Source organism: Rhinatrema bivittatum, chromosome 3 (assembly GCF_901001135.1).
Source record: "Rhinatrema bivittatum chromosome 3, aRhiBiv1.1, whole genome shotgun sequence".
Classification (NCBI taxonomy): domain Eukaryota; kingdom Metazoa; phylum Chordata; class Amphibia; order Gymnophiona; family Rhinatrematidae; genus Rhinatrema; species Rhinatrema bivittatum.
The window spans coordinates 570,533,192-570,546,796 of record NC_042617.1 but is presented as its reverse complement, the minus strand read 5'-3'; the positions used below and the strand labels follow the sequence as shown (position 1 = coordinate 570,546,796).

The 13,605-nt window shown below is 42.9% G+C and overlaps 1 protein-coding gene across 2 annotated transcripts in view; it reads right to left on the bottom strand.

Annotated features, from left to right (window-relative positions):
- The window catches only part of LOC115088368 (coiled-coil domain-containing protein 170-like), a 91,419-nt gene that overhangs the window by 19,742 nt on the left and 58,072 nt on the right, over positions 1 to 13,605 (bottom strand). For both annotated transcript variants that reach the window (XM_029596555.1, XM_029596556.1), the window contains one exon: positions 2,452 to 2,652. In XM_029596555.1, coding sequence (XP_029452415.1) covers positions 2,452 to 2,652 — 201 coding nt within the window. The remainder of the gene's footprint in view (positions 1 to 2,451; positions 2,653 to 13,605) is intronic.

Sequence of the window (13,605 nt, the reverse complement as noted above, 5' to 3'; positions counted from 1 at the left end):
GCATGCATTTGTTTTAAACCAATGTATTTTTCAGAATAAACATCCAAAAATTTGGGGATATTTTTGGTTTGTTAGTGAAAAAACCCCAAACCAAACAAAAATAAAAAGGGGGGGGAGGGTTCTACTAGGACCCCCACTGCTTTTTTAACTGAGCCAGAGCCCTTAGTTCCCCCTCCATCTCCCAGAAAAAAAAAGCCAGGCCTTCCTGAGCCCTTCCACTCCCATCCCCTACAAATAAGCTGGGGACAAGGTACACTTGACATCCATGGCCCCCACTTACCCCTTCCAGGGAGGTCTTCTGTGACAGGAGGAGTGGCCAGATCTCCCTCAGATCCCCAAGGTGAATCAGCAACTGGCACCAGGACCGGTGGAGACTGTCATGGATCCCCAGCATCGATGGAGGATTGGCACTCCTCATCACTGGGTTGCTTCAGGGGCATCACAGCATGACACAGCACCTCCCGAGCCCGGCATTGTGCATCGAAGGTGACCAGTTCCGATGCTTCCTTGGCTTCCCTCAGTGCTCAGCCCGGTCTTTCCCTGGTGCCGAGGTCGATGACGACAAATCCAACGTCCTTAACTTGGAAGAAACCAACAGGGGTCAGTCTCCAGTGCCCCTATCTGTTGGCGGCATCGATGGAACCGAAGGCCCCATGGATGTCAATGGCGCAATGTCCATTTGTGCAGCTCCAAGGTCCATCGGTAGAAATGACATCGATGCCGACGTCGATGGCTCAGACTTTCTCAACCCGAAGAGATTCTCCATCTTATCGAGTCAAGTGCGATGACCCTTAGGGGTCATCTGGGCTTACAAGTGGCAACCCCGGACATCATACGATGCCCCCAGGTAGAGATCACATATCTCATGAGGGTCCATGATAGACATGGTCCCCGGGCACTGGGGAATTCGACGAAAAACTAGATGAGGCCATGATGAACAAAAAGAAGGGAAGTAAAATGAGAGCGGTGATAGCGGGCGGTCGAGGCCAGCGGGCACTGAGGCACCACCGCCACTGGGGGGGACGAAAGCGAAAAGAAAGTTACCGAGAACGCCGAAAAACCTGACTAAGGAACCTACAGTGAGGAACGAAGAGGGACCCAGAGTCAATGGAAACATGAAAAAAATGAAAATAACTGGTGAAAGGTTTCCAAAGATAATTTTTCAAGGAAAAAGTCAAGAGCTCACCTAACTGCGAGGTGAAAGCTCCATGGAAAAAGTGACTGAAGAGGGACCCCTCGGGGAAATGTGGTATAGGGCATGCTGGGCATGCTCAGTGTGCCTGGTCAAAGTTCCAGAAACTTTGACATAAGTTTTCCATGCCAGGCTCCATCCAATGATGTTACCCGTGAGTGAGGACTACGATCCTGCTTGTCCTAGGAGAAAATCCATAAAATTATATGTTGGGGATATAGAAGCGGGTCTCATCTCATTTGTGAGACACACAGATAGGTCTGGTTTTGTTAGATTTAGCAAAATATGCAAAGTCATGTGCATTAGCCCATGTGTATGCAAATATGTCTCTTAATTATTCATTGTGAGCACCCTATAAACCTGCCCTGTCTGAGGGCCTCAAGGATCAGAGGTAGAGAACCACTGGGATATGGGACGGCCTCACACAAGTACAAAGGAGGTGCTCGATGTGCTGACAGTGGGGCCGATGCAATAAGACCCACGCTGAAATCTGCGCTGATAATTTTGCACGGATTTTTTGGGCACGTGGAAAAAAACAGCAGAAGCGCGGGATGTAATAACAGCCGCAATTGCTAATTAGATACGCGCAAAAATCCCCGCACACCGAACATACGCGACATAAGGCACGCAGTAACACGCACTCGTGGCCCTATGTAATAAAATGCGAAGACAACCGCGCAGAAAACCACGCGGACACCCATTTTAAGAAAATGAATAAATTAGTGGTCCAGAAGTTGATGTGAAGGTGGGTAGAGCAATATCTAACCTCTTTATGATTGGACTCTGACCGCCGTCGAGAACATGAAATGCAGATTGGCGATTCTGCCTCATTGAGAAGATGCCTTCTCTCTTCCCATTCTGTCCGCTGCTTGGCTAACCCACAAAAGCATCAAAAACCAGTCTCTACACTGGTGCTTTCACTTACCTCCTGCCCTGATCCAGGCGCTAAAAACCCACATTAAAATACCCGCACTAACCCAATCTCCCTGCTAGTGCGGCTCCCTGTATTGCCCGTAAACAGATAATCACCTCCTTTGCATGCCATTAGCGTGCACTTGTGCAGAAAACCCACGGGACTATAAGCGTGCTTCTATGAACTTTTTCCCTGCACACAAAACCCTTATTACATACCCGTATAGGGCTTTGTGTGGGAAAACGTGCGTACAAACACGAGTAGTTGCGCACACAAAGCCGCAGCAGCTTCAGCGCACCTTATTACTTTGGCACCACTGTATGCAGACACCGAGCAGCACTTCTACCTTTTGTTTCTCCATGCTCAATCCTTCTCGCAGCATGTCTCCAGATACGAGTTCTCCCTCGAGACGTGCTAGCCGAGCTCGGGCATCCTCCAGCTGCAGCTCTGCCCTTCCGGCTTGCTGAAGTGCCTCCTGATGCAGCTCCATCTGAGTCTGCAGCTGCTCGGTCATTTTGGTTATCTGGGTCTCCAGCTGAGATATCATCTGAGAAACAAACAGATGCCGTGATGCTTCACGTATTCAATAGGCAGAGGGCTGTAGCAACATTTACCCCTCTATGCCCCAAGAAATGCACTAACTCAGGAGGACAAAATTATTTTGTTGTATCGAAATTCACATGGTTACAAAGACAGAAATAGTAAACCCATCATCAGAATATTCTCGCAATCTTTAGGATATCAGTTTACTTCCATTGCCACTTCAGGATGGGCCTGATAGCCTATTGCCAGCCCTCTCACTCCCCTCAAATAAATGGGCCATAGTAACACCTCAGACTGCCCCGACATTGCCTTAGTCATGTGACTGGGGCAAGGTAGGTCAGCACCACTTCCACTGGCTGGAAATCTTCCTTTTAAGTTAATGAAGTACTGGAAGAGGGTTCGGGGGGGGGGGGGCACTATACACCAACGATTCTTTGCTGGACTTGGTACACCTGGGGAGGGAAACCGCTATACCCCAACGATGTTATTTTTTAATTAGGGGGTTGTGGGGGGATGGCATACCAGGAGGGAGATGTCTGGGAATTTTTTTATTGAAAGGGGGAGTGGGGGGTTACCCCTTGGCAGCCATTTTATCAATGTTGACTTGGTTGGGGTGGGTTATAGTGCGAACATTTGCTGTGATGTTTATACTTTGGATGTCGGGGCTGCCTCAACTGGCGGTCCCAGGGTAAGGAGGGGTTTGACCCCCACACACCTTTTAAACTTTTTGGCTCTTTCTTTATTGTTTGAGATGTGCCCTTTAAGGTGATGGCAGCCCCATGTGTGTCAGTGGCTACCAACACACGTTAAAGGACCATGCCATGTTGCTTTGCCATGCACTTTTTTGCCGTGAAACAAAACAATACAGTGATACAGCTGTGACATTTTTTCAGGGGAGGGGCCCACTATCATGGGTATATACCCTCATAATAGTAGGGCCCCTCCTGCAAAAGAAAATTGCGGCTTAGTAAATCCAGGCCATTGTTTGGTAATAGTGGACTGAGGCCTATCTAACACTGCTTTCACAGTAACAAAAATATTGCTCAAGGAATATATTCTTCACTGAGATGTACCTCTACACTGACAGTGATCAAAGACCTGAATTTTATAATAAGGTAATTGAATAAGAGACCACTGCAATGAAATACAGACTTCACTAGCAAACAGAAAGGATGAACTAAATTATTAAAACTAGGCTGACTAAAGCAGTAAAAATAAATTGGGTTACCCTGGCTGGAAGTAACTGCCGGCAGTCCTGCTAAGTATTAGGGGGTACAGCAGCCAGAACCATCAATCTGAGTCCATTTGAAGAAGTTACTAGGTGCCTCATGCCAACACCCCCAGGTCTGGGGATAAACTTGATTGAATGTGATTTGTCTCAAATAACAGATTCAATGATTTCTTATTGCAAAGAATTAACTGAAGCTATTTCTAAGACCTCTCAATAGGTCAGTGCTGCATTGCCAAGACCACAAGCTGAAATCGCACATGGAATACAATCCAGTGAAACTAGCTTGATCAGAAATTTCTTCAGAGAACTGCTCTCAAACCTGTCTGGGAGGGACCTTGCCAAGTTCTGTATCATACATTACAGCTTGCACCCCAACATTAGGCTGAGAAGCAGATGACAGCATTGACCAGGAAGAGAAGTAGATAACGGCAAATGACCCAGAAGAGAAGCACAGCATGGATGAGGTTGTGAAGCAGACAAATAATTGAGATGAGGAGCGATACCAGCAGTAGGCCTCCTGCTTTGTGTTCGGGCATAATAATCCCCCTTCTCAGCATATTGCCTTATATGGTATTTCAGAGCCCAAGTATGGCATTCCTATATATTGTTTTTATGACATGCGTTAATACTGGAAGCATATCTGTACCTTACAAATACTCATATTACTTTGACTCCTTCAACTTAACTGTTAAGTATGCATACAATGTGGATAGAGAGCTGTTGGTCATATCATGCCACTCCTTGAAACACTGAACAAAACTACTTTTATAAATGGTACCCAGTGCCGGTATTTTTTATTGCAACCCCATTGCTTCTGATAAAGGCCTGAGTGTGCTATGGGTGGGAACAGGAGGACACACCCTCTTTGGACTCAAGTGTAATAAAACAGTTATGATATATCCTAAAGGTTCCAGATGAATGCCCAGAATATGGAATTGTTCAGAATATTTCTGTAATAATATTATACCTACATATATGTGTTCCATTAACCAAACTCATTACTAACATTACAATCCCCACCCATAACTGTATTATAACAAGTTAAGAAGAGAACCAGTCTCTATACTTTACTATGCGAGGGTAGCTTGAAAATAAAGAACAGAAAAAGAAGATGCTCTTCAATGGATTTGCAAATTAGCTCCCCTGGGGTTTATTTTCTGGGAAATGGATCAACAGAACAAGCAGAACAGGTACTGTAGCCTTGGGATTCATAATACCCCAATTCCTCCATTTACCAGTGTTTAATTGATCCCTGCTTCCACTTAGACAGCAATAACCTTCCTACACACCCTTATCGCAATGTCAATCCTCTTGCTAAAAGATCCATAGGATTCCATAGTTTTATGAGAGCCCCATTTCCCCAATTAAGTGTAGCTGAACTAGAGCCGACATACATAATATCACAGCCATAGTAGAATCCATGACTAATGAACCTCTCATGGGTTAGAGAGTTTACAAGCAGAGTAGTCTTACAAAATCTATGCCTTTGCTGTAGACTTTTACTGGAGGCCTATCCACTTCCCACAAATACTATGTTAATCCAAATGCATACTTCTTTGAACCTTACTAATTGCATGCAGTATGGACAAAATTCAATCGGCCATTTCTTGCCCCCTTCCCTCAGGGGGACCACTTTGAATTCAGAACTACAAATGTTTCTAAATGTCAACATTTCCTATTGCAAACCCCTATGTTAAGTGCTGACATATGTGTGTGAAGGGTCAAGGGTCACTTTGCATTCTGATGATCCAAGGCTTGAAACTGCTTTGGCTGTCTTAATTCCAGAGGACCTTTTTATATTTGCCATTTGAATCAAAGCCAAAAAACTGTAGCCTATCCAATAAATTAGGACTAGGACTTCCTAGGTATTGGAAAAGAAACTGATGTACATAATTGTTATTATTACAGTTACATTAATTTTCTTTATTGTCTTGTGCCTTGGTTATAAATGTGTGATAAATCCAAACCATAAATCCACCACCAGTTTATGGTTTCTGCTATAGTATTACACCTACTTCCTGTTGCTACTGAATTTTCTGATCTCCACTCAAATAAAAACCTCTTAGACTGTTCTTATTGTCCTCCTATTCTACCCAGGGTGAATAATTTGAACTAACCAAAGAAGTAATCGTCACACCTTTTATGGGTTATGTAGGCAGATGTCTGCATTTTGCGGGCCGGGTCAGGTTCAAAGTATTTCAGTGCGGGTCGGGTCGGACAGAAGAACTTCTGCGGGGCGATGCAGGTAGTTTTGAATTAAAAATTGTTCTGGCTCAATAAAAACATATGTGTTTTCTCATCCAGACAGCTAACTTTTCTTCCCAATCAGTCCTCAAGACAAGGATCCTTTAAATTTGAAATTATTTATTGTACAAGTAGATTCTACTTACAATTGTTGTATTTCAAACGTGTAGCCCCAGGCAAAGATCTTTGTAGCAGGAGATAAGTAGGAGAGAGGAGAACGGAGTTTCTGGGTTGCAGGGTGAGAGGGTTCTGAGGCTGATTTAATCTTTAGAATAAAGCGATAAGAAGAATGTAAAAAAGCCAATCGTTTTACAGGGCTTTGCAAGATGCTGCTGGCTTTGAAGCCCGCATGGGCAAGACTAACTCTCCTAGAGAGCTGTTACAGAAAACACCTCCACAAGCTGGGGACAGGGGGCAAGGTCCAATGGCAGCGAGCCTAGGACCCATGTGACACAGGGGGAGCAAGGAGGGCAGTCCCTTGAGCCAATAGGGCATTTAGGAAGACTCGTTAGATTGAGGGGCATTCGAGCTCTTCCGATAGTGAGAGAAAGTAAAGGAGGGAGGGAGCATCTCTTAAGGGCAAAGCTCCTCTTAAAGGCAGGGCTCACAGACCTTTATCATGGGTTACAAAAAGTGTTTCAATATTAAGAGACCTCGGAAGGAAGGACTACACTAGACACAGTTAAACTGAAATGTATATACAGATACAAACATATACTCACTGATGGGGACAGAACAAAAATATATGGTTCAAAGATTATAAAGACTGTATTAAGTGCTTACATGTTTCAAAAATAAACTATTACATAATAAATTGAAAATTATAAATCAACTTTTGAGGGGGAGGGGCGCAGAATTGTGCTTTGGCCTAGTGCGTAGAAATGTGTAACTCCGGCCCTGCATATTTTCATACTAAATATGACACTGGGGGTACTTTGAGACGGTTTTCTATGAAGCCAAACTAGTTTGGTGGTGGTGAAGAAATAGAACAATAGCATAATCACAGCACAATAAAATTGCACTGCTATACTCTTACCCATCACACATGGAATTTCTGTCCTGCAGGATTTTTATCCTGCTTGACTATGCCATCCCTTACATATATTACCAACCCTTTACCAATTTGATCTGCCCTGTCATGTTGATATAATTCATACCCTGGGATCACAGTGTCCCACTGATTATTTGCCTTCCACCTAAGTCTCTGAAATGCACGTCTATATCCTCGTATAATGCCATACATTTTAACTCTCCAATCTTACTGTAAATCTGATATCTCAAATGCGAAACACAGTGGGTGCCTCCCCTCCCATAAAAATGTCTAACATGATCTCTTGTGGTTTTCAAAATATAAGGTCCTTCAGGGGCACTGGTTGCTTATATATAATGCTTTGATTTAACAAACTGCTGGAAATGCATTGTACCCTCAGTACAGTGATCTGCCTATTCTGAAGTGCGGAATTACTGTGCAGACAATACCAGCAACAGGGACAGGTACCCTATATTTCCTGTTTCTAACATATGCTAGGATTATCAGTGTTACTTTTATGAACTCATTCCTTTTTTAGTGTATGCCTGCTGGTATTGCTCTAAAAAATCAGCATTTACTGTAGCTCATATGCCTAAAGAAGAGACAGGAAGTGCTCTGCCCTATTCAACGACTTGTGCGTGGCGTGTATAAGTAGTTCTTATGACATTATTATACCCAAATACCAGATGTTTACATGCACACAGAACAGGCCTCTTCTAAAAATGTTCTTTGATAGTGAGCAAAATGTTAATGCTCTCATAAAATAGGAGCCACTTAATACAGCTTCCTTTCAAGTTCTGAACATGAAAAGAAGAATTATCTTTACATGCAATCACATGGCAAAGAAGCTACATCAAGTCTGCCAAGCAGCCTACCATAGCCACGTGCCTCCCCTCTCTCTCCACTAAAGTCAATGATAGTTTAGAAAGATATGCGCTGTAACTAAAATTATTTAGATTTAATGGACATTTTATGGACAAAGGAGCAATGCAAGCATTTCTTGCACAGCAAGACATCATTGCAAAATAGAAGCTGACACTTGAGCAATCTGGCCTAGCCTTGTGCAATTCAACGTGGACTTAGGGCAGGATCACAAGTGCCAAAGAAAATGAAGTTCATTAGAGCTTTCCCCGACTGACGCTTCACTAAAGGAGGCCTCTTCCCCCATCTCAAAAGGCAAAGAAAGAGGGGGGGGGGGGGGTGTCGCTCCATCATGCATTCTTCAAAGGATTGCATAGTCTTCTAATTGTGGAGCAAGAGTGGCCCTGATGGTTAGTGCAGGAGTTGAAAAGCAGGCAAACCAAGATTCAACTCTCACTTCTCCTGCTGGCATTCCTTGTGACCTGGGCAAGTCAATTTATCTCCCATTGGCACATAGATTGTAAACTCTTTTGGGAAGGGACTTATCATACCTGAATACTTATCACCATTGTACAGTTCTGTGTACATCCAGTAGCACTACAAAATGATAATAATAATAATAATTGTTATTATTATATTATTATTATTATTATTATTAATAATAATAATAATCCAGAGAAACAGTTTCACTGGGAAGCTGTTTTTCACGTGAGTAAGATAAAAACTAGCATAACTACGACTGGCTATTATGAATGATCCATCTCTTTTCCAAAAAAGCATGCCCAAAATTTAGCACTTTGTTAAATCAAGGTATGTATCCATTGAAGAATATAAAATATAGTCACCGCCACTGGGTAAGCGTTTTCTTGATAAAGGTTAACCAAGAAACATAATACACAAACAGAACACTGCGGTGGCGACAACAGGGCCTGCGAAGTGCACGGCCTGCCTGGCCTTCTCTGCTGGCCCCGATCCACCAGAACCGGCGGCAGCAAGTAGGAGGAAATGCGCTGTAAACTCCTTCACCCCCAGAACAAGGAGGGAGTCACCGGCGCTGCATCGGCTGCCCGGCCAACGCCCATCCCCAACAAGAACACCATGGCAGTGACAACGGGGCCTGCGGAGCGTACAGCCTGCCTGGCCTTCTCTGCCGGCCCCCATCCACCAGAATTGGCAGCGGCAATGAGGAGGAGGACGCACTGAATACCCCCCGGAACAAGGAAGGAGTCACTGGCGCCGCGTCAGCTGCCCGCCCACAGCCCACTCAACACCCGCCCACCAACAAGAACACTGCGGCGGTGACACCGAAGACGCTTGCGCTGTGCGGCGCATGCATGAAGAAGCACAATAAAGGAGCTTGCCCCTTTGTGCACCCCTTCGTGCAGACCCGAAGTGCTTTATTCCACTGAACCCTGAATATAATTACTAACATCATGGATCAGATGTGCTTCATAGAGTCTTTGCTAGGATGGGGCCTGTATGGAGAGCTAAGGAGTGCCCCAAGAAAGAAGCAAAGAAGGCTCACAAACTTGGTCTTCCCTATGATAAGTAATAACTCTTCTGCTATCTCTTCCTGCTTAATGTTTACTTTGCTTCTATTAAATGATGCGGGAAATGCATGTTCTGCTCCCAAGCGCATTCTGGCACCACTTGGTGCCATCCTACAACTGGATACATAGTTAACATTAATGGAGATGTGGATTGAAATACAGAGTTTGTTGTCTATGCATTACAATGCCCATGCCCCAAAGTTTACATTGGCAGGACTAAAAGAAAAATAAGAACCCGCCTGACAGAACACAAAAGTAGAATTAATCACCGTGATCAGAAGGCACCAATAGTACACCACTGCATTGACTTTGGCCACTCTTTCAACGACTTCACATGGGTTATTATTCAGCACATTCGACAATCTTGGAGGGGAGGAGACCGTGCCTTTTTATTAAATAAACAAGAAAACGCCTGGATTTTCCGTCTGAACACTCTGGATCCGAGTGGCTTGAATGACAAAATAGAGTGGCAATCGCTTATTTGAAATCCTGCTCACCTCAAACACTACAGGAAATTGTCAGCTTGACAGCCGCCTTTGTTTAACAGTCCTGCCCCTTCCACCTCCCACAGCTGAGTCTGCCTCGTTCAAACATGGTTAACGTCATTCATTTTCAGCCCGGCAAGTTTTTTTCAGCACGGCAGTCAGTGACGCCCCTCAGCTCCGCCCTCTTTCCTCCTTCTCATTGAGGGATTCCCTTTAAATATGGCGCCCTTCGCCGGCGTCTTAGTACCAGCACAGAGTCGCAGGAGCAGCCATCAGTTTCTCAGTAAGTACTTTAAATTTTGTGCCGATATTCGAGCATAACTTTCACCAGTTTAAGGTTTAAAAAGGCAGCAGTTTTTTGCCCGGCTGCAGTGTTTCTCAACAAGCAGGGCAACGATTAAAACAGAGTAAGCAGTTCTCTGGTTATTTTATTTCCTCCACAGCGGAGCTTCACGGACCGCTAAACAAATTCAATAGTTGAACATTGCTGACACAGAAATCATGTATGTATCTCTCAGTATCTCAGCCTAAGTTAATTGCTTTTTCAATAACTAAAAGATGTCTTTTTGCACACTTTACCAGTGTTCCACCAGATTTACTGTTACAACACTTAATGTCACATTGGAATACGGGTCTCTCTTGCGAATATCCAGCCCCTGAAGAAGGAGCCACCCTCCGAAACATCTGGATGTCGGCTGAGGCAAGACCGACTACAAATTTGAGATAAGTATATTTTGCAACAGTATCCACGTGATCATTTAAGTAACACATCGTACAGTGGACAGTGAGCACCACAAAAGCTTGCATTTCAACTGGGGTACCTAATGATTTTTAAAGCCTATATACAGGCTTGACAATCACGATAGCTGCACCTAAATCAGCATCGTATGAAGGTACACTCAGACATCCGACATCTATATAACAGGTCTTCTTTGAATCTATTAAATGATCAGCATCTGTCAAAAAAAATCCCTTTGAATAATGATCAGCTAGAGGATCTACACCCCACTATTTTTTTCCATCTCTGAAACCTGGCTGAATGACAAAGATAATGTTCTCTTAAACCAAATTTCCCACCCTAATTATGAGGTATTTCATTTTCCTAGAAATAAACAAAACGGTGGGGATTTGATAATAATTGGTAAAAAAAAAGAACTGAAGCTAGTACCTTACAAAGTAGAGATCAACCCTCTATATGAAGTGTCAATTCTAAAATCTTCTCATCTAAATATAGGACTGGTCTATTGGCCTCCAGGTATGCTACAAAAAGATTGCTCACCACTGACTGAATTATTCGCTAAGGTGTTTCCATCACCAGAATCTACCTTAATTGTAGGAGACTTTACCAAGAACCGCAGCCTGTGAAACATTAGAGACAGTGGAAGCTTTGGGATGGTCCCAATTTGTTTCCAAAGCTACTCATAAAGCGGGTCATAATCTAGACCTAATATTTGCCAATACTGGTAATTGTCTAATCAATACTTCTCACACCAGTTTACTCTGGTCTGATCATCAATTAATAAAGGCAGAAATAACCTTCCTGAACCCAACTCATAAAATTATAGATACTAATTATATCTTCACCTTCAAGAAAAAGATAGACACGGAGGTACTTGCAGAAGTAATAGAAAAAAGAGTCTTGAGCTACATCCAACCAATGTCTCCCCCTCAGCTGAAAACCTTAGTCCAATCCAGACGAAACTATTAACGAAGAAAAGAATACCACTAAACATAAGAAGCCCTGGTACAATGATGATTTAAGACTCACAAAACAGAACCAAAAAAGAGGTTAAAAACCTGGCTCTTCAGGCAAGCGTTCCAATAGGCACCTCCTCCTGACCTTCAGATCCAACCATTGCAGGGTGTCACCAACACCTTGACACTTAATTTTCATACCGTACTTGCTTATTCGCATTTCTATTTAACAGTCATTATTCACCTTTATATAACCGTTTACTGCAGACCATACTCGCTACTAAAGTTCCTTGTAAAAAGGTTAAATTTGTTAAATATTATTATTATTGTTACTTTCAATGTTCCTTGTAATAATGTTCAATGGTTGATTGTTATTGTTCTATGTTCTATGTAAAAAAAACCCAGGTCTAACCTCCCAGACCAGGGCAACCTTTTCGTTACTTGTAAACCGGATTGATTTGTATTGCATACAGGAATTCCGGTATATAAAAATTAAAAATAATAATAATAATAACCTTAGAAAAGTAGATAAACAATGGTGCAAATGCCCATTGTCTGAATCCCTAGGAAAACACAAAACTCTCCTAACAAAATACTGCGCACTAACCAATAAAGCAAAAAATTATTACTATGCTAAACAGATTCATGGGGTAATATTTAATTCTAAATTGCTCTTTGATGTTATTAAACATTTAATTAAGGACCGTCATCTTTCATCTTGAGAAACTTTAACTTCTCAAAGGCCACTAGGGGGCACTGCATTACGTTAGCAAGTAGCACATTTAAAACTAATCAGAGAACATTCTTTTTCACTCAACGTACAATTAAGCTCTGGAATTTGTTGCCAGAGGATGTGGTTAGTGCAGTTAGTGTAGATGGATTTAAAAAAGGTTTGGATAAGTTCTGGAGAGACGTCCATTAACTGGAATACTGTGTACAATTCTGGTTGCCACTTCTCAAAAAAGATATAGTTGCGATGGAGAAGGTACAGAGAAGGGCAACCAAAATGATAAAGGGGATAGAACAGCTCCCCTATGAGGAAAGGCTGAAGGGCTGTTCAGCTTGGAGAAGAGACGGCTGAGGGGGGATATGATAGAGGTCTTTAAGATCATGAGAGCTCTTGAACGAGTAGATGTGAATCGGTTATTTACATTTTCGAATAATAGAAGGACTAGGGGCATTCCATGAAGTTAGCAAGTAGCACATTTAAGACTAATCGGAGAAAATTATTTTTCACTCAACGCACAATAAAGCTCTGGAATTTGTTGCCAGAGGATGTGGTTAGTGCAGTTAGTGTAGCTGGGTTCAAAAAAGGTTTGGATAAGTTCTTGGAGGAGAAGTCCATTAACGGCTATTAATCAAATTTACTTAGGGAATAGCCACTGATATTAATTGCATCAGTGGCATGGGATCTTCTTAGTGTTTGGGTAATTGCCAGGTTCTTGTGGCCTGGTTTGGCCTCTGTTGTAAACAGGATGCTGGGCTTGATGGACCCTTGGTCTGACCCAGCATGGCAATTTCTTATGTTCTTATGCTATTAATCAAGTTGACTTAGAGAATAGCCACTGCTATTACTGGCATCAGTAGCATGGGATCTACCTAGTGTATGGGTACTTGCCAGGTACTTGTAGCCTGGATTGGCCACTGTTGAAAACAGGATGCTGGGCTTGATGCACTCTTGGTCTGACCCAGTATGGCAATTTTTTATGTTCTTATCCTTTTCAGATAAAATCAATAAGCTAAAAAATCAATTCCCTATATGTTCTCCCACAAAGGCATCTGATGATTCACATGGCCTGGTTAAATGGACCACATTTGACAGAGTAACTAATCTTGAAATCAGTCAATTCATTGCTAAAAT